We start from the raw sequence: 26758 nt of genomic DNA, 5'->3' as shown, positions 1-26758 counted from the left end.
AGCCAAGTCACAAGTGTTTTACTCACTCTCAACTTTTATTTGATTTTTAAGGTCATCGAATGACATCGAATAACAGCAGCGATCAACTCAGTGGATCGTGATATGCTGATACGCATCTGGGAGGAGTTCTCTTATCGCATCGATGCTGCCTTTGCTGCAGGTGGTGACCACATTGAACACTTGTAAGACAGCAAATAAAAGTTGATTGTGACTAGAATACTGGTGACTTAATTGGATTTTTCTGTTCCTTTTCTTGATTTAAATATTGCACAATGAAATCGGTTCATTCTTTTTGAATAATCCTGTACTTTATTCCGACTTTCAATCCTGACATTTAAAGAGTAATAATGAATGAAGTCCAGATATTTGATGATGACCAGTGATGGAGGAATCATTCAGTTATTTCAGTTAAGTGAAAAAAATGTCCCATTACTGCATTAAATGTATATAGCAGCAAAATTTAGTCAAAATATTAAAATATAAGTTATGTCCCTGAATTTTGTAGCTGCTGCAGATGGAACTAGTTTGAACTACTTTATATGCAATTTTACCAACAATGACAGATATGTCTGAGAGTGAGAGGAAAGAAGAAAAAGTTCTGATCCACAATTTTCCTCTGATCTGTTGCTGGGATGTTCACTGTTTAGAGACGAAAAATCACAATTTTGTCAAGCTGTTAACTCATAGACGTTTGAAATGTCGGTGCGACTACACACTGCTTTCTAGAGAATGAAATAAAAGGAATCTGGTGCGTTTATTGATAACAATGTATTTTAAAAACTTGTTATATTTTCCATTGTGTCAAATCTTACTCTTAAGCAAAAGAAAAAGTGAGATAAATGAAGTGCAGTAGAAAGTACAATACTTTCCTCTAAAATGTAGTGAAATGGACAGATAAGTAGTTTAAAAATGCATTGAAATGTCCACAGCAGTAAATGTACTGAGTAACTTTACAGCACAAGTGATTGTAGCTTGTATGTTGCTTTGTTGTTTTCAGTGGTTCCTGAAGGAAAGTGGGACCCTTTCTCAATGGTGATTAGAATCTTTATTGTTTAAAACTTTATGGTCACTTGATATATTTCCTTCCTACTTAGTGTGCTGTGTTGGGAAGTAAGTCAGTGCATTCACCCAAACAATGTATTTCAAAGAAATCTGACTTGAATGGATCTATTTCCGTAACTTCATATTTCCACTTTATTACAGTTCAGAGGGAAACAGAATTGTTCATCCCATCCCTGCCCAGTAGACCTGTAAAAGTAATAAATTCAATATTTTGTTCCGATGTTCTTTAGATTTGACCAGAATGTCACCTCTACAAACATATGAACGTAGACAGTTGGATGCATTGCTGATTAACCTGCCAGTTTATAAACAACAGCATCAAGTCAAGATGTTCCTGATGATGGAAGATTGATGTAATTTAGTATTTTTACTTTTGCTTTATTCAATCACTCTCATTTCACTCTGTTCTTTTTTTTTGTAATACTTATTTACTTATTTTTGTTGATTGTTCTCTGGTTTGTTTTAAGTTATTCATTTTTTGTTTTCTTAATGTGAAACAAAAATCAGCATCATGAACAGTCATTGTATTTCAAGAATCTTGTAAGTATTCGAATGATTATTGGACTTTGAAAAAAAAAATAGAGCCAAAACTCTCCATTAGTTTGTTACTGTTGGAACACTACTGCTTATTTTGGTTAACAATGTTTTACAAACATATCCATATTATGTTAAGAGTATGCTTTGAGTCTGCATACTGTATCCTGATGGACAATATTAATACTTAAATCTTTCTCTTTTAAAAATCTCTTTTGAGGTTTTTGTATTTTGAATAATAATAATAATTATTATTATTATTATCATCATCACAACTGTCATTATTATCATTACTAATATGAATATATACTTCACTTCAACTACCCAGCAAAACAGACCATTTTATTTTGAAAGCCGAGGAAGTTAAAAAAAAACGTCAGGCGGAAGTGCTAATGTCGATGGACGTGTGTTTTGTTGTCTCAGATAAATATTTTATCACTTAAAGATGAGTTCAGTCCGGAATCTGAGGGAGTTGATCAACGAGCGACGAGGTGCTGCTGCTGAAGAAATATTCACAGAGTTTGAGAAAACCATCGTCCAGTACGAGGAGGAGATCGATCGTCAGCGCAGACTGCTGGATAACATCTAGAAATCAGAGATAAAATTCCACACAACAGGTTTGTGGAACTGTGATGGTCTGAATGAGCTGATAGAAGAAAAGTGAGGAGCTGCGGTTTGTGTGGATGAGAAGCAGGATAACTGTAGATCATTCAGATGAATGCATCTCAGATGCGCTGTCACATGTGTCCGAAGTCACTACTTACCAGTGCGCATGCTCCACTTACCTTATCCGAGTGGATCACAGTGTAAGGCCCAATGCGGTTGCCAGCGTTAGCTTATTAAAACCGTTTCCCACGAGTACTGATGTATGGAAGCTTTAACAGACGGTTGTTTTGTCGTGTTTCAGATAAATATTTTTACGACTTAAAGATGAATTCAGTCCAGAATCTGAGAGAGTTGATCAACGAGCGACTAACTGCTGCTGCTGAAGAAATATTCACGGTGTTTGAGAAAACCATCGTCCAGTACGAGGAGGAGATCGATCGTCAGCGCAGACTGCTGGATAACACGTGGAAAGCAGAGATAAAGATCCAAACAACAGGTTTGTAGAACTATGATGGTCTGAATGAGCTGATAGAAGAAAAGTTAGAAGCTGCGGTTTGTGTGGATGAAAAGCAGCATAACTTTCACATTTCTCTACCGACTCCACGGTGGTAAATTTCAGGGTTCAAAAATAATCCCAAAGTAATCAGGCAAACATCAACTCACTTACAATGGTTGTTGAATGTAAGTAATTGTCCCAATGAAGTGTGAAAGCCACGTTTTTCTTCATCTATGTATAATATAAGCTTGTTGCATGGGAACATGTACACTCGCGCGTTTTTTCCTTCTCTGGCTTGTATATCTGTCAATATTCGTCTTTAATTTTGGCAACTTTTATGAGGTGATAGCCCATTCAACTACGATCAAGCTGATATATACTTCCCTGTGGGATTGCACACACTGATTTAGCATGAAAAAAATGGCACATTTTCCCATTTAATAGGGAGACTTATCTAAAAGGGGGTTTAAAAAAAGTGACTGGAAAATATTCTAATGCAGTACAAGCTACTTGTGAATATTTGAAGTATTACAGAAAAGCATGTAAGTTTATGAGGTAAAACAATAATAAAGAAGGTGTTTAACTTTGGTGACAAAACACCTCAATGTTTTTTTTTTTCATTAATTATGAAAAAAAAAACGTTTTCAACAATCACCTGAGATATATATGTAACCAGAACAAAATGAGTTGTGAGTTTGAGAATTGGCTTGTTGTTTTAAAATAGCCATATGGTGTATAGCAGAGTAGCATCACTAGTATGCTTCTCAGAGTTGGAGATCATTCCACTGGTGCAGCCTTTCCCCGCTGTCGCTAGATGTTACATGGTACGATATTTTCCTTGACATCGATCAATAATACCAACAAAGCTGGTTCATGCAAGATTTTTCCACAGAATATGATCACATGTCACAAGATTGAAGTATTTGTGCAACATGGTCATCTTACAACATATAGACTTGTTGCCGTGGACCATGTTACCATGATACAGAGTATGCCACATTTCGGTAAGTCACAAAGCATGCAGCCAAGGGATGGCTTACCAATGATACAGGCCAGCTGTTTATGGTATTTTACTAGTAGTGGTAGCTAGTTAGATCTAGTCACTAAATAGTCAGCTGTTTCTTCTAATATGTCTGATACCAGGTCCGTTAATGATACACAGACATAGTACGTCACGTTTTGTGTACGTCACGCTCTGTAGCTTTCCAGATGTTACAGAACCAGCTTGGAATCATGTCATGAGTTAATGTGTACTATTGATTGGTACTCACAAAAAGGTATTGTCTTCAGCACTACAAGTAGTAACTTTAGTTTCAAAAATGCCTCTTATGTCTCAGCCCCAATATGTCACGTTTTTGTGTACGTTACGTTTTTGTGTTTTGCATATTGGACTTGATTTAGAAACATGCCAGTTAAGCTCTGAAACTTAACTGGATAATACCCCCAGACAACACCCTTTAAAATGGTATATAACATTAAATATTTGAAGGTACTTCATTTTTCACCCTATGGTGGCCAGAATCTGTACGCGTTCCCATGCTACAAGCCTATATTGTGATTAAATACACATGAAATGTACAGAAAGTCTTTTTCTTTGTGAAAGTTGTGTTTTCTATCTATGTCTCCATCAGTTTAGCTCCACGTCAAACCCAACTCAGTCACTCTGACACACTGACAAGTATATTACTATGATCCTACTTGGGATGGACTAACTGATCAAGAATATGTAATAATTGATCAATTATTTGCGGTGTGGCATGGTATAAGATGAACTGCAGTAGTATTAAAACAGTTTACAGCAGAGTACAGCAGTTGAATAAGTGAATAGATAATTATACAGTTGCAGGGCCAAGATCCTGTCCCAAATAATATTGGGTGGGAGGCGGTTCATCACAGGATAACCGAGAGACAGATGGAAACCTCAACCTTCAGAAAGGACAACACCATTTTCAGCAAAATATTACATTGACTTGCTATTAAATCCTGGTGAACTGAAGACGCAGCTGCTTCTTGGAGATGTTTCATAGGCAGGTGAACACCTCGATTATGAGTAATTTCATTGATATGATTACTATAGTCGGAACTGTCACAACTAACTAGCATTATTGCTAATTATTACTAGTTGGATTGTGGTAACCAATTATTTATTGCTCAGCCCAAAATTATACAGGACGTCCATTCTCGACCTACAGTGTTTAGTGGCGAAGTTTTTCTTATTTATATTGCATATATAGTGTATATATCTTTTGTCTTTAATTAGGGTCCGAGCACCGAGGGTGCGAAGGACAGGCGGTGCCAGGGCACCGACTGTCCAAGGCACCAGCGGTGCCAAGGACCCTATTGAAACCCTAGGGTTTATTATTATTATTATTATTATTTTTTTTTTTTTCTCCCGTAAAGTAAATTGGCTTTTTGGCGGCCTTATCATACTCCAAAACGCGTGAAATTTGGCATGCACATCAGGACTGGCGAAAAATTTGATATTTTATGGGAGTTGCGCATGTGCGTGGCAAAATGGCTCTATAGCGCCACCTGCAAACTTGAAAAAGTAGTCATTAGGCCAACTGCCACAATGTTTCATGTACAGCTACAATATTTGGTGGGCATATGCAGAACATCTGGACACACCAAAAAGTCAATTACAGCCACGCCCTAAACCCAACAGGAAGTCGGCCATCTTCAATTTGCTGTAAATTTTTCAAACTTAATCGCTCCTCGGGAAATGACTTGCCTTTTTGGCGGCCTTATCATGAACCAAAACGCGTGAAATTTGGCGTGCACATCAGGACTGGCGAAAAATTTGATATTTTATGGGAGTTGCGCATATGTGTGGAAAAATGGCTCTATAGCGCCACCTGCAAAATTGAAAAAGTGGTCATTAGGCCAACTTCCACAATGTTTTATTTACAGCTACAATATTTGGTGGGCATATGCACCACATCAGGATACACCAAAAAGTCAATCACAGCCACACCCTAAACCCAACAGGAAGTCGGCCATCTTGAATTTGCTGTACATTTGTCAAAATTTATAGCTCCTAGTGGATAAGTCTGAGAGAACTGAAATTTGGCCAGTACATGCACCAGACCTTTCTGATGAAAAGTTATCAAAAACTCAACCAGAAGCCAAAAGGTGTGGCCATGGCGGAGCCTCAAACAACTGATCCTTCGCCATGAAACAGGAAGTGGTGTCTAATTCTTCTCAACATGCTCCAATCTGCCTGAAACTTTACATGTATGATGACAGTCCTGTCCTGATGTCATCCACATAGGGATATTCATTGACAGTCATAGCGCCACCTTGTGGTTTCAGGAAATAGACATCTTTTACACTTTCATGCCCTATTGTTACCCGGTTGATCATATTCACTTCAAATGCAGTGACAACAGCCTAAACACATTGATGATGCATCCCAGTGAAAATGGTGACTTGTCATCAAAGGGCGTGTCTGTGGCGGCCAAACCAATTTCGATGTTTCGCCATGAAAATTTAACGATTCATATCTCAGCTGAACAACATCCTATCTGCCTCAGACTTCACATGCTGGATACCAGGTCCAGTCTGAACACATCCACACTCATAAATTTTGAAAAAGTCATAGCGCCACCTGTTGGTAATAGTAAGTTTAAGGCCTTATATTTTCAGGTACAATGGCCCCAAACGTGGTGATATCATGCTGGAAATTGGTCAGTCGAGTCTTCACCTCTTGACAATCACACACTGTGAAGGGTGTGACATTTCATGCAACGCTGTTGCCGTAGCAACCAAATATCGCCATGAAAAACAAAGCCCTTTCTGACAGGTTAGGAATACTCCAATGCTCACAAAAATTACCACACACATCACCATTGACCCAAGGAACAACACTGTATGCATCTCGGCACTGCACATGCTATAGCGCCCCCTACAGTATTTTTAACAAACAGCCCCCCCAGCACGTTTCACCTACATCCATGAAATTTGGGAGGCTTATAGAGCACATCAGGACGCACAAAAAAGCCTCTTGGAGCCATGTCCTAAACCCAACAGGAAGTCGGCCATCTTGGATTAATTGTGAGATTTTTGATGATTTTTCTCATTTTTGAGAGTTAATACCTCCTAGGGGATAATTCCAGGAGACCTGAAATTTTGTCAGTCCACACAGCAGGACTTGGTTTGGAAAAGTTATCAAAAGTTTAACCAGAAGCCAAATGGCGTGGCCATGGCGACCATTAGAGTTTTGATGCTTCGCCATGAAACAACAACTGCTGTATAACTCTCCTCTGCATGCTCCAATCTGCCTCAAACTTTCCATGTGTGATCACAATCCAATCCTGATCACATCTACAGGCCAACAGACACTCTCAGTTGCAGCGCCACCTGTTGGAGGGACAATAAATGCTGTATAACTGGCCTCTACATGATCAAATCAGCCTGAAACTTTTCATGAGTGATCAGAGTCCAGCCCTCATCACATCCACTGTTTGAAATACACTCTGAGTTACAGCGCCACCTGGTGGTGGATGGGCAGGAAATGCTGTATAACTAGTCTGAACATGCTCCAATCTGGCTGAAATTTTACGTGTGATTAAACTCTGGTCCAGATGTGATTCAGAGGCCGACACACACTCTCAGTCACAGTGCCACCTGGTGAACGTGCATGGATTCGCCGACCAGCGTGGATGCGAGGACCCGTCCATCGCTGCTTGCAGCTTTAATTAGGGTCCGAGCACCGAGGGTGCGAAGGACAGGCGGTGCCAGGGCACCGACTGTCCAAGGCACCAGCGGTGCCAAGGACCCTATTGAAACCCTAGGGTTTATTATTATTATTATTATTATTATTATTATTATTATTATTTTTTTATTTTTTTTTATTTTTTTTTTTTCTCCCGTAAAGTAAATTGGCTTTTTGGCAGCCTTATCATACTCCAAAACGCGTGAAATTTGGCATGCACATCAGGACTGGCGAAAAATTTGATATTTTATGGGAGTTGCGCATGTGCGTGGCAAAATGGCTCTATAGCGCCACCTGCAAACTTGAAAAAGTAGTCATTAGGCCAACTGCCACAATGTTTCATGTACAGCTACAATATTTGGTGGGCATATGCAGAACATCTGGACACACCAAAAAGTCAATTACAGCCACGCCCTAAACCCAACAGGAAGTCGGCCATCTTCAATTTGCTGTAAATTTTTCAAACTTAATCGCTCCTCGGGAAATGACTTGCCTTTTTGGCGGCCTTATCATGAACCAAAACGCGTGAAATTTGGCGTGCACATCAGGACTGGCGAAAAATTTGATATTTTATGGGAGTTGCGCATATGTGTGGAAAAATGGCTCTATAGCGCCACCTGCAAAATTGAAAAAGTGGTCATTAGGCCAACTTCCACAATGTTTTATTTACAGCTACAATATTTGGTGGGCATATGCACCACATCAGGACACACCAAAAAGTCAATCACAGCCACACCCTAAACCCAACAGGAAGTCGGCCATCTTGAATTTGCTGTACATTTGTCAAAATTTATAGCTCCTAGTGGATAAGTCTGAGAGAACTGAAATTTGGCCAGTACATTCACCAGACCTTTCTGATGAAAAGTTATCAAAAACTCAACCAGAAGCCAAAAGGTGTGGCCATGGCAGAGCCTCAAACAACTGATCCTTCGCCATGAAACAGGAATTGGTGTCTAATTCTTCTCAACATGCTCCAATCTGCCTGAAACTTTACATGTATGATGACAGTCCTGTCCTGATGTCATCCACATAGGGATATTCATTGACAGTCATAGCGCCACCTTGTGGTTTCAGGAAATAGACATCTTTTACACTTTCATGCCCTATTGTTACCCGGTTGATCATATTCACTTCAAATGCAGTGACAACAGCCTAAACACATTGATGATGCATCCCAGTGAAAATGGTGACTTGTCATCAAAGGGCGTGTCTGTGGCGGTCAAACCAATTTCGATGTTTCGCCATGAAAATTTAACGATTCATATCTCAGCTGAACAACATCCTATCTGCCTCAGACTTCACATGCTGGATACCAGGTCCAGTCTGAACACATCCACACTCATAAATTTTGAAAAAGTCATAGCGCCACCTGTTGGTAATAGTAAGTTTAAGGCCTTATATTTTCAGGTACAATGGCCCCAAACGTGGTGATATCATGCTGGAAATTGGTCAGTCGAGTCTTCACCTCTTGACAATCACACACTGTGAAGGGTGTGACATTTCATGCAACGCTGTTGCCGTAGCAACCAAATATCGCCATGAAAAACAAAGCCCTTTCTGACAGGTTAGGAATACTCCAATGCTCACAAAAATTACCACACACATCACCATTGACCCAAGGAACAACACTGTATGCATCTCGGCACTGCACATGCTATAGCGCCCCCTACAGTATTTTTAACAAACAGCCCCCCCAGCACGTTTCACCTACATCCATGAAATTTGGGAGGCTTATAGAGCACATCAGGACGCACAAAAAAGCCTCTTGGAGCCATGTCCTAAACCCAACAGGAAGTCGGCCATCTTGGATTAATTGTGAGATTTTTGATGATTTTTCTCATTTTTGAGAGTTAATACCTCCTAGGGGATAATTCCAGGAGACCTGAAATTTTGTCAGTCCACACAGCAGGACTTGGTTTGGAAAAGTTATCAAAAGTTTAACCAGAAGCCAAATGGCGTGGCCATGGCGACCATTAGAGTTTTGATGCTTCGCCATGAAACAACAACTGCTGTATAACTCTCCTCTGCATGCTCCAATCTGCCTCAAACTTTCCATGTGTGATCACAATCCAATCCTGATCACATCTACAGGCCAACAGACACTCTCAGTTGCAGCGCCACCTGTTGGAGGGACAATAAATGCTGTATAACTGGCCTCTACATGATCAAATCAGCCTGAAACTTTTCATGAGTGATCAGAGTCCAGCCCTCATCACATCCACTGTTTGAAATACACTCTGAGTTACAGCGCCACCTGGTGGTGGATGGGCAGGAAATGCTGTATAACTAGTCTGAACATGCTCCAATCTGGCTGAAATTTTACGTGTGATTAAACTCTGGTCCAGATGTGATTCAGAGGCCGACACACACTCTCAGTCACAGTGCCACCTGGTGAACGTGCATGGATTCGCCGACCAGCGTGGATGCGAGGACCCGTCCATCGCTGCTTGCAGCTTTAACTTATAGTTGTGTTTTCTTGATTTTTCTTCCTTGCAGATTTCCTCTTGTGGGACTCATAAAGTCTATTGTATTCATACTGCTCAGAAGACATTTGTGAGTTTTCTGCAGTTCTAGTCATGGTTGTGCTTTTTCCACAGAGGTGCAGGATTTTATATTGAACTGAAAAATGTAACAGGAGCAAAATCTACCCAGACAGTGCTTGGGTTTCAGAGGGTTATTCGCTCAGCTGTGCAATACCTATCATCACCTTTAACAAGTTTTTACTTTTGTCATTTTCCCTCCAGACCTTCTGCAGCAACATGTCCAGGAGGAGAATGTTCTTGCTGAGCAGAATCTCTGCAACCAGGAGAAGAACTCCAGTGTGGACCAGGATGATCCAGATGCTCCACAGAAGAACGAGGAGCAGGAGGAACTGTGCACCAGTGGGGAGGGAGAGCATCTTGCACTGATTCAAGAGGCTAACTCACTGGTTCAGTGTAAATCCAACTGTGCAGAAATATCCAGAGAAATATTTGGAGTGTCTGATAAACCACTGGGCCAGTTGGATGAAGAGATTGATTATGAGCCCAGGCTGGTGGATGCCATCTGGAAACCACGAATAATGTTACACAGAATTGGTATGCAAAACTATGATTGTCTTAATGAACTAACAGCGGAATGTGATGAATGTAAGATCCTAATTAGAGCTCTGAGTTACATTTATTTTCAGACAGAAATTCTGCTGTTGCATCTTAAGTTGTTGACATTTATTTGAACTGTCTATTTGCCATCTCACTGTTGCCTAGATATATCAATGCTTCTGCCATTGTTTTGCTTTTGTTTGTTTTTTTTTTTTTGTTTTTTTTGTTTATGCCATAACTGTACCATTCTGCAGAAATGTAATTTTGTAACTTTCTCTTCTTGTAGTCATGGTTGTGCTGTTTCCACAGAGGTGCATGACTTTATATTGCTGTTCAGGATGAGCCAATGTGAGGAAGAATGTGAGAGGACTTCATGTCTTCTCTCACATGTTTCTTTCAAAATCATCATGTCAATAACTTTTTCGTGCTCTCCACCACTCAGACCACCCACATCAAGATGTCTGGAAAGAGAGGAATGGTCTTGCTCATCAGCAGCTCTGTAACCAGGAGAAGAAGTTTAGTCTGGATCAGGAGCACCCAACGCCTCCAGAGATTAAAGAGGAAGAGGAGAAATTCAGCACTTTCCTGGACCAGAAAGACCCAGAGACTCCACAGATTAAAGAGGAACAGAATGATTTCTGCACCAGCCTGGACCAGGAAGATCCAGAACCTTCACAAATTACAGAAGAATCAGAGGAACTCTGCACCAGTCAGCAGAAACAGCAGATTGTACTGAATCAAGGTACTGATACCTTTCTATTGACTTCAGCTGATAAGGACGGTGACCACAGTGAACTAGAACCAAACAGCAACCAGCTCCTCTCTTCCAATTCACCAGTAGCTGAGAGCCCACATGAGGAGGGAACCAAGCATGTAGACTCAGGGTCAACTAGAAATGCAGCGCTGAAGGCAAAGAAGAGTCATAACCGAGAGAGCAGTCACAGTAACAATGTAGACAAGTCTTCATTGTCAGGAAGTCACTGTGATACAGACACAGGAAGAAAGTCTTTAACATGTGATGTTTGTGGAAAAACCTTTCAGAATATGTACCAAATGAAGAGACATCACCAAATCTACAAAAGTGCCATACCAAGTGCTGACAATGCACTTAATTTACGGCCTGACCTGAAAGTCCATATGATAATTGACAAAGGTGACAAACAGTTTTCTTGTGAAACTTGTGGGAAATGTTTCAGCAGAAATAGTCATCTGACTGTCCACATGAGAACTCACACAGGCGAAAAGCCATATTCTTGTGAAAGATGTCGGAAACGTTTCAGTCATCGTAGTACTCTTATTGTCCACATGACAAGTCACACAGGTGAGAGGGCATATTCTTGTGAGATGAATGACAAAAGTTTCAAGAATAGAAACTTGTCCCACATGAGAACTCACAGAGGTGAGAAGCCATATTTTTGTGAAAGATGTGGCAAATGTTTCAGTCATCGTAGTACTCTTACTGTCCACATGAGATCTCACACAGGCGAGAAGCCATATTCTTGTGAAAGATGTGGGAAACGTTTCAGCAGAAGTAGAAATCTTACTGTTCACATGAGAACTCACACAGGTGAGAGGCCATATTCTTGTGAGATGAATGACAAAAGTTTCAAGAATAGAAACTTGTTGTCCCACAAGAGATCTCACACAGGTGAGAAGCCATATTCTTGTGAAATATGTCGGAAACGTTTCAGCAGAAATGGTAATCTTACTATTCACATGAGAACTCACAGAGGAGAGAAGAAATACTGTTGTGAAAGATGTGGGGAAGATTTTTTTTCCGTAGTCATCTGACTGCCCACATGAGAACTCACAGAGGTGAGAAGCCGTATTTTTGTGAAAGATGTGGGAAACGTTTCAGTCATCGTTGTACTCTTACTGTCCACATGAGATCTCACTCAGGTGAGAAGCCATATTCTTGTGAAATATGTCGGAAACGTTTCAGCAGAAATAGTAATCTTACTGTTCACATGAGAACTCACAGAGGAGAGAAGAAATACTGTTGTGAAAGATGTGGGGAAGATTTTTTTTTCCGTAGTCATCTGACTGCCCACATGAGAACTCACAGAGGTGAGTGGCCTTATTCTTTTAAAACTTCTGCAAAAAGTGTCACTAAAAACACTCATCTGACTGTGCACATGTGAACTTACACAGGTGATAGGACGTATTCTTGTAAAACCTGCTGAAAAAGTTTCAATCAAAGCAGTAATCCAACTGAGCACATGAAAATTCATGCAGGTGACAGGCTGTAGTCCTGGGACATCGGTGGAACAGCGCTTTATTGAACACGCATTCATTCACATTGTTCAGAACAAAAGTAGGTCTTGTAGATTTCAAGTGCCTTTGGACCACTTCAGCAATGATTCTGAAGTAATTGGATGTCAGATTGTGAGACATAGATCTTTTAAAATCTGTGAAACTGTCCAGTGGATACATAGCAAGTTTTTGCATTTTGAAATAAAGACAACTGTCGACATAATCCTTGTGACTAAAGACCTAATAGTTAATTTAATGTTTATGAATTTTGGCTTGACCTGGGTGGAAAGGGACTGTGTTGCTCTGATTTATTGTTGTGAACATGAATTTATACATGACTGTCTTGAATTGGAAGAAAGACAACTAGAAACCTAATAGATGTGACTAACGACCTAATAGTTAAATTAATGTTTATGAATTTTAGTTTGACCTGAGTGGTGTAGCGTAGTAAGGACCAGAACATTGCAGAGCAACACAGAGATCCAGCGAACCTCTCTCAAAGCTGTCAGTTTGGTAAGACACCATTTGATGAGACGGCTAAGCCAAAATTCCCTTCCAAATGGTACATCTGCTGATCGGATGTTTACTACTAATTGACTGCTCATGGTGCTCTTGGAGACAACAGAATGACTCCCACCTCCACTAGAATCTAATCAGGGTCATAAAATGTCCACTGTGAGGGAAAACCACACCTCTGCAGGACTGACATTCTGACCTTCTGATCTTCCAACCGAACACAGAACTTTCTACATAGGAGTGAATAGAGCAGTTTAAATCAGAACATTAAAGAAATGCACCATCATCAGACTGATGATCTGGACTCAGTCTCTGATACCAGGTTGATCAGGACCGGAATGGAAAATGAACACATCAAATGTGAGAATTGTTTTTATATAATTATTGGTAGTTCTTTGTTTGAGAACTCGAGGTCAATGAAATCAGAGTTTCTGACTTTCAGAATGAGACTGATCAACTTCATTTTAATCAGAGTCTCTTTGAGACTAAGCTTAAATTGATTATATTCCTCAGGCAAGCTGAGGATGGTGACCCGAAATGAACGAGTGTAATTTTAAGTGTAGTTTCTACCATTTCTACATGTCCTGCTACAGTGGAAAAGGATGATGTTGCTCTGATTTAATGTAGTGAACATGAATTTACACATGGGACATTTACACAAACCCAATATTCCTGCAGTTAAAATGTTTGAAATTTCACGACATAGGTTATAGTATTCTGCAAATTATGTGTCGAACTCATAAAGGAACTTTACCAGTCAATGTCCAGAACAGATTTGCAGAAAGCGAAAGTAAATATAAGTGAAAAAGAACAGAGACCTTCATCAAACCAAGATTTAGGATGAAATTAATTGAACGTTGTGTTTGTGTAAAAAAAAAAAAAAAAGTCAATTTATGACAAAATTTAGACACGGAATCAAAACAATGTAAATCACACACAAGATTCAATTATTGAATCTTGCTCTTATAATGGAACACTTCAGATGATTGAAGTGCAGTAGAAAGTATATCTTCAGAACTGACCAGGATGTCACCTCTACAAACATATGATGACCTTCGAGTAGGACACATTGCTGATTAATCTGCCAGTCCATAAAGTAACAGTATAAAGCAGCTAAAACTAACTCTCAATCAAACAGCATCATTGACTGACTGGTAAACATCATGTATGAATAAAAGAGTGACCGTCCATTTTCTGGCAGTATCACTTTCAGTATTTTCTGTGCATGTGTCTTCTAATACTTATTGCTGCTTAAGTTAGGTTTTGGTTAAAGATGTTCCTGTTCAGGGGCTGCAGAGTGGGGTAGTGGTTAGCACTTTTGCCTTGCAGCAAGAAGATCCCTGGTTCGATGGTTCGAGTCCAGGCCTGAGCCCGGGATCTTTCTGCATGGAGTTTGCATGTTCTCCCTGTGCTCGGTGAGTTTTCTCCGGGCACTCCAGCTTCCTCCCACAGTCCAAAAATATGCTGAGGTTAATTGATCACTCTAAATTGACCGTAGCTGTGAATGTGAGTGTGATTGTCTGTCTGTATATGTAGCCCTGCTTCCAGAGCCGCCTTAACCTAATGGTAGGCCCTGGGGCTGAGAGGTTTTGTGGGCCCCCCTACTCACGGCCGCCTTAATGCACGGGCTTACCTGGGCTGAAGCCTTGGGGCCTATCAATGAGCTGGAAAAGTCGCATTGTTTTGTGTTGCTTGTCAAGTTCTCTGTCAATCATTTTATACTTCACGTTCGTGGCTGGTAAGACCCGCCCCGCTCTCACTGATTACTGTTGTTGTTACGTCCACCTAACTTTCCCCCCTTGAGTGACAGCTGAAAAATGACGGGGAAAAAGAAATTTGAGAGCGGCGCTCACAAAAGAAAGGTGTTTCGGGACAAAGAAACCCAGACAAAGCAATTACTTAAGAGCATCCCAAAGCTAACAGAATTCTTTAAACCGTCCGAAACGGATGGCGGTGGCTGTTCAGTGGCATTGAGTTTACCGGAGGCAGCAGACAAGGCGGGGCTCGCACAGGTAGAAGTAAGAGAGGAAAAGAGAAGGGGAGCGGTGGACGAGGAAGAGGGAGGAGGGGACGAGGAAGAGGGAGGAGGGGACGAGGGGGAAGAGGAGGAGAAGGATCAGGGAGGAGGAGACGAGGAGAAGGATCAGGGAGGAGGAGACGAGTCTGGGCAGTGGCCCTTACAGCAGCGACCCGGGCCGCTGGGGAAACAAAATTGACCGGCAGGCGTGCACTTACTGGGCGAAAATGGGACCAGAGACGTGTCAAAATAAAAATGCCGACCTCCGTGCATCAGAGCGCACATACAAACACCAGAGAAGATTTTTCTCAAAAACATATTTCCACCGCAAACTGAGTAACGAGGAATGTGTAAGTAGAGACTGGCTTTGTTATTCACCATCAGTAGGTAGCATGTTTTGTTTTGGTTGCAAGATTTTTGGCGAGAGCAACAAAAAGTCTGCATTTGTTAGTGGGGGTTTCTCTGACTGGAAACATGCAGGTGATCATATATCAGAACATGAAACCTCTGACATCCACAGAAAAGCCATGATTGCTTACATCAATCAAGCAGCTGAGGGTGGGACAGTGGACTCAGAACTTAGGAAACAGTTTGATGAGGAGTGTGATTATTGGGCACAGGTTCTACAGAGGGTTGTTACTGTTGTGAAGTATTTAGCTGAGAGGGGACTAGCTTTCCGGGGAGGCAGCCACAAGTTTGGAGACATCAACAATGGAAATTATTTGGGCAGCATGGAGCTGATCAGCCAGTTTGATCCCTTTTTAAAAGCTCACATTGAAAAATATGGAAACGCTGGCAAAGGAAATCCATCCTATCTCTCTCTGAATGTGTGTGAGGAATTCATACAACTGATGGGACAGAAGGTGCTGGATGAAATTATCAGCAGAGTAAAACTAGCAAAGTATTTTGCTATCAGTGTGGACTCCACACTGATCTCCATATGAGATTTTCAATCTTTCACCCATATTGGTTTTAAGTAAAGCATGTACTGATGTTATACAAGTGCGTTTTGTGTTCATGTTGATCAATAAAAGTATGCTGGTGTTTTCTGGCTAAAGAAGGAAACCTCACAGTTGTTTGTCGTAAAAGAAACTGATGCATTTTTTTAATGTAGATTGGGACGATGGAGTAGGGGCAGAGCCGCCTTAACCTCATGGTAGGCCCTGGGGCTGAGAGGTTTTGTAGGCCCCCCTACATCATAAATGGTTCTTCTATTTCAAGTGTCTTCTAAGTATTTAAGTTATTTTGGACTTTTCAAATGAAGTGAAGAAGAAAATCTCAATCAGATTGTTATGGTTGGAACACAATTACTTGTTTTGGTTAACGATATTGTACACATTTCCATTTTATATTGGCACATACTTTAAGTTTGCATACTGTCCCTGATGGACAATATTAGTACTGGCATTTAAAAACAAAAAAGAAAAAAAATATCCCTTTTGAGGTTGTTTCTTTAAATACTTTTCTTACTTTGAAGAATCTGTTATTATAAACTTACTGAAAACAGCAACTGTCGGAAAGAACATTTTAATTTGAAGGCTGAAAAACTGAAAGACAACATCCGGCGGAAGAGAAGCCGAGCCATTGCGAACGTTAGCTTATTTAAATCGTTTCTCACGTGTACTGATCTTGTTTGTCGTGTCTTAGATTTATATGTTATCAGTTAAAGATGAGTTTAATCCAGAATCTGAGAGAGTTGATCAACGAGCGACTAACTGCTGCTGCTGAAGAAATATTCACGGAGTTTGAGAAAACCATCGTCCAGTACGAGGAGGAGATCGATCGTCAGCGCAGACTGCTGGATAACATCTGGAAATCAGAGACAAAGTTCCACACAACAGGTTTGTGGAACTGTGATGGTCTGAATGAGCTGACAGAAGTAAAGTGAGGAGCTGCGGTTTGTGTGGATGAAAGCAGGATAACTTTAACATTTCTCAGTTTGGTAAAGTTGGAAAGATATTCACAGATTCGGACTTCCGGCATCAATAACTCATGAGATATATTTTGTCAAAACATAAACGATGCCTCTTTCAAATCGTTGTAAGCTAGACAATGTGCTACAAGGCCAATTTGATCAAAAGTCGCTGTCTTTAAAGCTGCACAAATAACATTGGTGTCTATGCGCAGCTGGCGGTGTGATGAGTGAACAGGGACCGTCTGCAAATAGCAAAACCGCTGCAACAGCGAAAAGAGACACTATACACTGTGGAGCCACCAAAATCACTGTAGCCATGAATGGGCTGCGGCTGGTCATACTACAACTCTTTGTTTGTTACTAAATTAAAAATAAGAATTTTACGGATTTTTTTAAATGTTTTTTTGAATATTTTATGAGTATTAAAATTCAATAACTTCACTCTTATACACTGTAGAGCCACCAAAATCACTGGAGCCATCAATTGTCTCCTGCTGGTCATACTACAACTCCGGCTTTGGCGCTAAATGAAAAATCTGAATTGTAAGAAATTTTTATTTTTTATTATTATTATTTTATTAGTAATAAAATTCAATAACTTAACTCTTACACACTGTACACTCACCAAAATCACTTGAGCAATTAATTGTCTCCTGCTGGTCATACTACAACTCTTTGTTGCTAAATTAAAAATAAGAATATTAAGGAATTTTTTGTGATTATTTTATTATAAATAAAATTCAACAACTTCACTCTTATACATTGTACCTTCCAGAAAAACTGTCCATTGTTTTGAATTTGTTTTGTTGTGACAGATTTTTTTGACAGATAAAAATGATCACCCACTGTTTTTAGGGACTCAGTTTTATTACATTTGTGTTGTTGATTGCCATATGATGTTATGTACAATATTTAATGTGTCCATCCATTCTCTATACACCGCTTCATCCTTAGGGTTGCAGGGGGTGCTGGAGCCTATCCCAGCTGACTCGGGCGAAGGCAGGGTACACCCTGGACAGGTCACCAGTCTGTCGCAGGGCTACATTTACAGACAAAAAATCACACTCACAATCACACCTACGGGCAATTTAGAGAAATCAGTTAACCTCGGCATATTTTTGGACTGTGGGAAGAAGCCGGAGTACCCGGAGAAAACCCATGCATGCACAGGGAGAACATGCAAACTCCATGCAGAAAGATCCCGGGCTCAGACCGGGACTCGAACCAGAGATCTTCTTGCTGCAAGGCGAAAGTGCTAACCACTAGACCACTGTGCAGCCCTAATAACATAATAATAAAAAAAATAAAAGTTCCTTAAAATTCAGATTTTTAATTTAGCCACAAACGAAGAGTTGTACTATGACCATCCGGAGCCCATTGATGGCTCCAGTGATTTTGGTGGCTCTACAGTGTATAAGAGTGAATTTATTGAATTTTAATACTCATAAAATAATCATAAAAAACATTTAAAAAATCCTTTAACTTCTTATTTTTAATTTAGCAACAAACAAAGTTATAGTATGACCAGCTGCAGCCCATTGATGGCTCCAGTGATTTTGGTGGCTCTATAGTGTATAAGAGTGAAGTTATTGAATATTTGTGTAGTGTCTGTTTTTGCTTTTGCAGCGGTTTTGCTATTTGCAGACATTCCCTGTTCACTCTTCACACCACCGGCCAATATTATTTGTGCAGCTTTAAAGACAGCGACTTTTGATCAAATTGGCCTTGTAGCACATTGTCTAGCTTACAATTTGAAAGAGGTATCGTTTATGTTTTCACAACGTATATCTCATGAGTTATTGATGCTGGAAGTCCGAATCTGTGAATATCTTTCCATCTTTACCTAACTACATTTCTCTACCGTCTCCACGGTGGTCTTTAAATTTCAGGGTTCATAATAATCCCAAAGAAATCAGGCAAACGTCAACTCACTTTAGTGGCTGAATATAAATAACTGTCCTAATGAAGTGTGAAAGCCATGTTTTCCTTCATCCATGTGTAATCTATGGTGATTAAATGTACAGTGTCATTTTTTTTGGTAAAGTTGCCTTTTAATATTTGACCAGTGTATGATATAGACCCCATCAGAGCCTACATCATCAACAAGCTGCGTGCGCATCAAGGCAATGGAAGTACCGCTTCATATCATTTACCTGGCATTGTTCACACCACACGGAGTAGCAAAACTAAAAGCTAACGCTGAACTGTCGGCATCATAATGTCAGGCTGTTGTGTTTTTGGTTGTACGATCCGAAATACTCAAGAGGGACATAAGTTCTCCCGCATGCCAATGGGATCTCAGCCGTTTCAGAGCAACCAAAGGCGGCTGTGGCTCCAGGCTATCAAGCCAGCGGATTGGACGGAGGATACCATCAACAATGCACGCGTGTGCTCTGTTGTGGCAAATAAAGTGAAATCAGTGCAAAATATACTGACGAGCTGTCGGTTCCCACACGATTAGAGACACTAATAAAAGCCCTGTTGACTGTTGTGACAGGGGGACATAAATAATAAAGCGGCTGGAGTCGCCGCCATAAAGGTGTAGTTTGCTGTGTGTATGTAGTTCTCCACTTTGTTGATGATCACCCATGCCTCATACATCGTAGTCTTCTGCCCTTGCCTTTGGCTGGGTAGGATTTCAGACATCAAAACACAAAACTCTTTGTCAGTGTCCTTGTATCTCACCTGTACCTGTCCACAAATTGCATAATCATAGGCCTCCATAGATTTGTATGCTCACAGCTTCTCTCGAGTGTACACTCGAGGTTTTTCAACTAAATACAAATAAATATCAGGCCACTGAATATTGGGCCACTTACTAACGTCATAGTCCCGTTCGGTAAGTGTACAGGGATCTGGGAGCCTCTTGCCATTTGTTAAAGTGATCTTTTTAAAGTATTTTTTGCGATCTTTTACTGATAATGCACCCGCATGGCTTGACAAGCCACTGCTAGCCGCCATACTTCCGTTGCCAGGGTGCGCGCGCAGCCCTCTTTATTTACCTACAGTAAATGGGTCTATATCGAGACTATTGTACACTATAAATTGAATGGAATATAAGTGTGGGATGGTATAAGATGAGATGTAGAAGTATTAAAACAGTTTAGAGCGGAGTACAGCAGTTGAATAAGTGAATAGATAATTATACAGTTCCAGGGCCAAGATCCTACCCAAAGTTATAGAGGAGGTCCTCGGTTAATGACATTCTCGACCTACGGTGTTGCGTAGCAACTTCGCCAACTCCCATAAATTATTTCATCATTCCGATGTATGGCGTTTGCGACATTAAAACATATTTTCCACGGGAACTAGTTGGGAAACGGAGTGAGCTCTCCAGTGTTTTTATGTCTCGTACTATTAGCACGGGATTGGTACTACCTGGGGACCTTTGTGAATTACTTCAGGATGTCTGTGTTTCTCGCGGTGCATTTGCACGGGAAATGTGAGATCTGTATTTCACTAGAATTTACTGACATTACAGCTCAGATATTTCAAATCTGTGCAGGTCGCAACATCTGCTGTTGTGATTACCATCATAGACATATGATGTCCATGCACAAAGTTGTGAGGTCTCACACTGATGTTGGATGCGAAGGCCTGGCTCTCAGTCTCCACTGTAATTCATCCCAAAGGTGTTCTATCGGGTTGAGGTCAGGACTCTGTGCAGGCCAGTCAAGTTCATCCACACCAGACTCTGTCATCCATGTCTTTATGGACCTTGCTTTATGCACTGGTGCACAGTCATGTTGGAAGAGGCCAGCTCCAAACTGTTCCCACAAAGTTGGGAGCATGGAATTGTCCAAAATGTCTTGGTATGCTGAAGCATTCAGAGTTTCCTTTCACTGGAACTAAGGGGCCAATCCCAGATCCTGAAAAACAACCCCACACCATAATCCCCCCCTCCACCAAATTTTACACTCTGCAAAATGCAGTCTGACAAGTATCGTTCTCTTGGCAACCGCCAAACCCAGACTTGTCCATCAGATTGCCAGATGGGGAAGCGCCATTTGTCACTCCAGAGAAGGCGTCTCCACTGCTCTAGAGTCCAGTGGTGGCGTGCTTTACACCACTGCAAACGACTCTTTGCATTGCATTTGGTGATTTATGGCTTGGATGCAGCTGCTCGGCCATGGAAACCTCTGCTGAAGCACTCTTCTTGAGCTAATCTGAAGGCCACATGAAGTTTGAAGGTCTATAGTGATTGACTCTGCAGAAAGTTGGCGACCTCTTGGCATCCGCTGACCCCGCTCCATCAGTTTACGTGGCCGACCACTTGGTGGCTGAGTTGCTGTCGTTCCCACACACTTCCACTTTCTTATAATACAGTTGACTGTGGAATATTTAGGAGGGAGGAAATGTCACGACTGGATTTTTTGCACAGGTGGCATCCTATCACAGTTCCACGCTGGAATTCACTGAGCTCCTGAGAGCGACCCATTCTTTCACAAATGTTTGTAAAAGCAGTCTGCATGCCAAGGTGCTTGATTTTATACACCTGTGGCCATGGAAGTGATTGGAACACCTGATTCTGATTATTTGGATGGATGAGCGAATGCTTTTGGCAATATAGTGGAGGTCCTTATGTACATATGTGAGTTCTGACTTATAGCGAAAATCGTGTTACGTTCTGCCGTAGGAATGGAATTCCGACATAAGTCGAGGACCCTCTGTAATAGCAGTTTACAACAAAAACCAGTTGTTCAGTAACGAGTACCATTTGTATTTACTGCAAAATAAACTCGGGTTTTATTTTTTTGAAAAACTCTCTGGAATTGCAACATTTATCAGAAGCCTTGAAAAGATAATGAATCAGTGGATTTTTAATGCTACGTCAGTTCTATGAGACAGTTCATGGAAATGACTGTTCTACATGCCATCATTAAAAAATAAATCAAAACCATGTTGTTTGCACCAGATCCATACTAAAACAAAAATGGAATGCTCTTAAGTGCGACAGACTGTTGTGAAGCATGGAGATATGGAATCCCAGAATGTTGATGTTTTAAATCCATCTCAGTGAGCCTTGTGATTTAAAAGCTTATATTATCCCCTTGCTGTAATATTATAATAAACACTTATCCTGCAATGAACGTTAACAAATTGGAAATTCAGTTTATCCCTGTCACGATGATTAATTAATGATATATGTTTTCTATGGTTGTAGAAAGTCAGGTTAATGTGTGCATTACAACTCAAATGGCTTTACCAGGTTACCTAGGTCATTTGGGGCCGTGGGTGGTCTTTTTTAAACTGATCCCGGCGGTTTTCTATTGTCCTAACCTCTAAACTTTAACCTAGCAACTTACCAGGTTCCAAATCCATTAAGAGGAAAGCTGCCGTCAACAGACATGATTGGTGAATTAATTTAACCACTCAAAAGTGCCTACTCAGTTCGACTATTTATCAGAGGAAGGGGGACCGGCGTCTGGAAGAAGACAGTGAACAGATAGGCAAATTCCTCGCTGACCAATTTAGTCGTTCCTGAGATCCCACCTGGCTTAGACCCTTCTGTTCTACAGGAACCTAACCCATCAGATGGAGAACTGGCCCAGTGATTCTCTGACGATAAATTAATTAAAGAGAGAGTTGCCTCCTTTGGATTTTAACAAGACCAATAGTCAAATGACAACAAAGTCTTCAGATGACATGCAGACTGTTTACATAGAGAAGACAGGAGATGACAAGAAGACTGACAGCAAAATGAAACATATCAGGTCAATACCATCAATGCAGTATGGCTGAAAAACAGTGTGAAGTGGAGCCATTTTAATTGTGATCCTGTTTTCTTAAAATGTTCTTATTTATATTGCATATATAGTGTATATATCTTACGGGTTTAATTTATAGTTGTGTTTTCTTGATTTTCCTTCCTGTCACTTAGCTACTGTGACATTGCAAATTCTATTTTGTGGGACTCATAAAGTCTATTCTATTCTCTATTGTATTCATACTGCTCAGAAGACATTTGTGAGTTCTCTGCAGTTCTAGTCATGTTTGTGCTGTTTCCACAGAGATACAGAATTTTATATTGCACTGAAAAACAATCCCACAGTGAGGAAAAATGTGACAGCAGCAAAATCTACCCAGACAGTGCTTGGGTTTCAGAGGGTTATTCGCTCAGATCTGCATCACCTATCATCACCTTTAACAAGCTTTTACTTTTGTCATTTTGTCCTCCAGACCTTCTGCAGCAACATGTCCAGGAGGAGAATGTTCTTGCTGAGCAGAATCTCTGCAACCAGGAGAAGAACTCCAGTGTGGACCAGGAGAACCCAGATCCTCTCCAGATGAAAGAGGAGCAGGAGGAACTGTGCACCAGTGGGGAGGGAGAGCATCTTGCACTGATTAAAGAGGCTAACTCACTGATTCAGTGTAAATCCAACTGTGCAGAAATATCCAGAGAAATATTTGGACTGTCTGATAAACTACTGGGCCAGTTGGATGAAGAGATTGATTATGAGCCCAGGCTGGTGGATGCCATCTGGAAACCACGAATAATGTTACACAGAATTGGTATGTAAAACTATGATTGTCTTAATGAACTAACAAAGGAATGTGATGAATGTAAGATCCTAATTAGAGTTCCGAGTTCCATTGATTTTCAGACAGAAATTCTGCTGTTGCATCTTAAGTTGTTGACATTTATTTGAACTGTCTATTTGCCATCTCACTGTTGCCTAGATACATCAATGCTTCTGCCATTGTTTTGCTTTTGTTTGGGTTTTTTTTTTTTTGTTTATGCCATAACTGTGCCATTCTGCAGAAATGTAATTTTGTAACTTTCTCTTCTTGTAGTCATGGTTGTGCTGTTTCCACAGAGGTGCATGACTTTATATTGCTGTTCAGGATGAGCCAATGTGAGGAAGAATGTGAGAGGACTTCATGTCTTCTCTCACATGTTTCTTTCCTTATCATCATGTTAATAACTTTTTTCATGCTCCCTACCACTCAGACCACCCACATCAAGATGTCTGGAAAGAGAGGAATGGTCTTGCTCATCAGCAGCTCTGTAACCAGGAGAAGAAGTTCAGTCTGGAGCAGGAGGACCCAACGCCTCCAGAGCTTAAAGAGGAAGAGGATAAATTCAGCACTTTCCTGGACCAGAAAGACCCAGAACCTTCACAGATTACAGAAGAACCGGAGGAACTCTGTATCAGTCAGCAGAAACAGCAGATTGTACTGAATCAAGGTACTGATACCTTTCTATTGACTTCAGCTGATAAGGACGGTGACCACAGTGAACTAGAACCAAACAGCAACCAGCTCCTCTCTTACATTTCATCAGTAGCTGAGAGCCCACATGAGGAGGGAAACAAGCATGTAGACTCAGGGTCAACTAGAAATGCAGCGCTGAAGGCAAAGAAGAGTCATAACAGAGAGAGCAGTCACAGTAACAATGTAGACAAGACTTCATTGTCAGGAAGTTACTGTGATACAGAAACAGGTAAAAAGTCCTTAACACGTGATGTTTGTGGAAAAACCTTTCAGAATATGTACCAAATGAAGAGACATCACCAAATCTACAAAAGTGCAATACCAAGTGCTGACAATGCACTTAATTTACGGCCTGACCTGAAAGTCCATATGATAATTGACAAAGGTGACAAACAGTTTTCTTGTGAAACTTGTGGGAAATGTTTCAGCAGAAATAGTCATCTGACTGTCCACATGAGGACTCACACAGGCGAAAAGCCATATTTTTGTGAAAGATGTGGGAAAAGTTTCAGTCAAAATAGCACTCTTACTGTCCACATGAGAACTCACACAGGTGAGAAGCCATATTCTTGTGAAAGATGTGGGAAACGTTTCAGCAGAAATAGTAATCTTACTGTCCACATGACATCTCACACAGGTGAAAGGGCATATTCTTGTGAGATGAATGACAAAAGTTTCTTCAAGAATAGAAACTTGTCCCACATGAGAACTCACAGAGGTGAGAAGCCGTATTTTTGTGAAAGATGTGGGAAACGTTTCAGTCATCGTAGTACTCTTACTGTCCACATGAGATCTCACACAGGTGAGAAGCCATATTCTTGTGAAAGATGTTGGAAACGTTTCAGCAGAAATAGTAATCTTACTGTTCACATGAGAACTCACAGAGGAGAGAAGAAATACTGTTGTGAAAGATGTGGGGAAGATTTTTTTTCCCGTAGTCATCTGGCTGCCCACATGAGAACTCACAGAGGTGAGTGGCCATATTCTTTTAAAACTTCTGCAAAAAGTGTCACTAAAAACACTCATCTGACTGTGCACATGTGAACTTACACAGGTGATAGGATGTATTCTTGTAAAACCTGCTGAAAAAGTTTCAATCAAAGCAGTAATCCAACTGAGCACATGAAAATTCATGCAGGTGACAGGCTGTAGTCCTGGGACATCGGTGGAACAACGCTTTATTGAACACGCATTCATTCACATTGTTCAGAACAAAAGTAGGTCTTGTAGATTTCGAGTGCCTTTGGACCACTTCAGCAATGATTCTGAAGTAATTGGATGTCAGATTGTGAGACATAGATCTTTTAAAATCTGTGAAACTGTCCAGTGGATACATAGCAAGTTTTTGCATTTTGAAATAAAGACAACTGTCGACATAATCCTTGTGACTAAAGACCTAGTAGTTAATTTAATGTTTATGAATTTTGGCTTGACCTGGGTGGAAAGGGACTGTGTTGCTCTGATTTATTGTCGTGAACATGAATTTATACATGACTGTCTTGAATTGGAAGAAAGACAACTAGAAACCTAATAGATGTGACTAACGACCTAATAGTTAATTTAATGCTGTTTATAAATTTTAGTTTGACCTGAGTGGTGTAGCGTAGTAAGGACCAGAACATTGCAGAGCAACACAGAGATCCAGCGAACCTCTCTCAAAGCTGTCAGTTTGGTAAGACACCATTTGATGAGACGGCTAAGCCAAAATTCCCTTCCAAATGGTACATCTGCTGATCGGATGTTTACTACTAATTGACCGCTCATGGTGCTCTTGGAGACAACAGAATGACTCCCACCTCCACTAGAATCTAATCAGGGTCATAAAATGTCCACTGTGAGGAAAACCACACCTCTGCAGGACTGACATTCTGACCTTCTGATCTTCCAACCGAACACAGAACTTTCTACATAGGAGTGAATAGAGCAGTTTAAATCAGAACATTAAAGAAATGCACCATCATCAGACTGATGATCTGGACTCAGTCTCTGATACCAGGTTGATCAGGACCGGAATGGAAAATGAACACATCAAATGTGAGGTGTTTGTGGAAGATGCGCACACATTATATCAACACCTCTCCCTCTCTTTCTGTCACAGACCACAGCAATAAAAGACACATAGAGACTTTTTTCCTCTGAGAATATTTACTCCCTTTGTCTTCTTTTTCTTATTATGACTGTATGTTTAACCATGTTATAAGTTTACTTCAGTGTAGCCTAAAGTCTACAATTTGTAAGTTTATTCTTATGTTTTGTTTTGGTCTCTGCTCCAGTCCCTGTTTCTCTCCTTCCTTCTCCCTCTTGGTCTCTCTGTATCTGTCTCTCTCTCCCTCTTGTCTCTCTCGTCCCT

General features: G+C 40.7%; 1 protein-coding gene across 31 annotated transcripts in view; it reads left to right on the top strand.

The window, feature by feature from the left end:
* The window catches only part of LOC110972179 (zinc finger protein ZFP2-like), a 158708-nt gene that overhangs the window by 38278 nt on the left and 93672 nt on the right, over positions 1-26758 (top strand). For 10 of the 31 annotated variants that reach the window (XM_051953064.1, XM_051953066.1, XM_051953065.1 and 7 more), the window contains exon 2: positions 2504-2698. The exons of 10 other annotated variants lie outside the window; for them this stretch is intronic. In XM_051953064.1, coding sequence (XP_051809024.1) covers positions 2504-2698 — 195 coding nt within the window. Of the gene's footprint in view, positions 1-51; positions 758-2503; positions 2699-10156; positions 10490-10934; positions 11377-16684; positions 17120-23373; positions 23707-26758 lie in introns of those variants that run through there. 11 more of the 31 variants (XM_051953057.1, XM_051953051.1, XM_051953068.1 and 8 more) reach the window with 9 other exon arrangements.

Source organism: Acanthochromis polyacanthus, chromosome 9 (genome assembly GCF_021347895.1).
Source record: "Acanthochromis polyacanthus isolate Apoly-LR-REF ecotype Palm Island chromosome 9, KAUST_Apoly_ChrSc, whole genome shotgun sequence".
In the NCBI taxonomy this organism is placed as follows: Eukaryota; Metazoa; Chordata; class Actinopteri; family Pomacentridae; genus Acanthochromis; species Acanthochromis polyacanthus.
The sequence above is the reverse complement of the archived record's forward strand: the minus strand, read 5'-3'. Positions and strand labels throughout refer to the sequence as shown.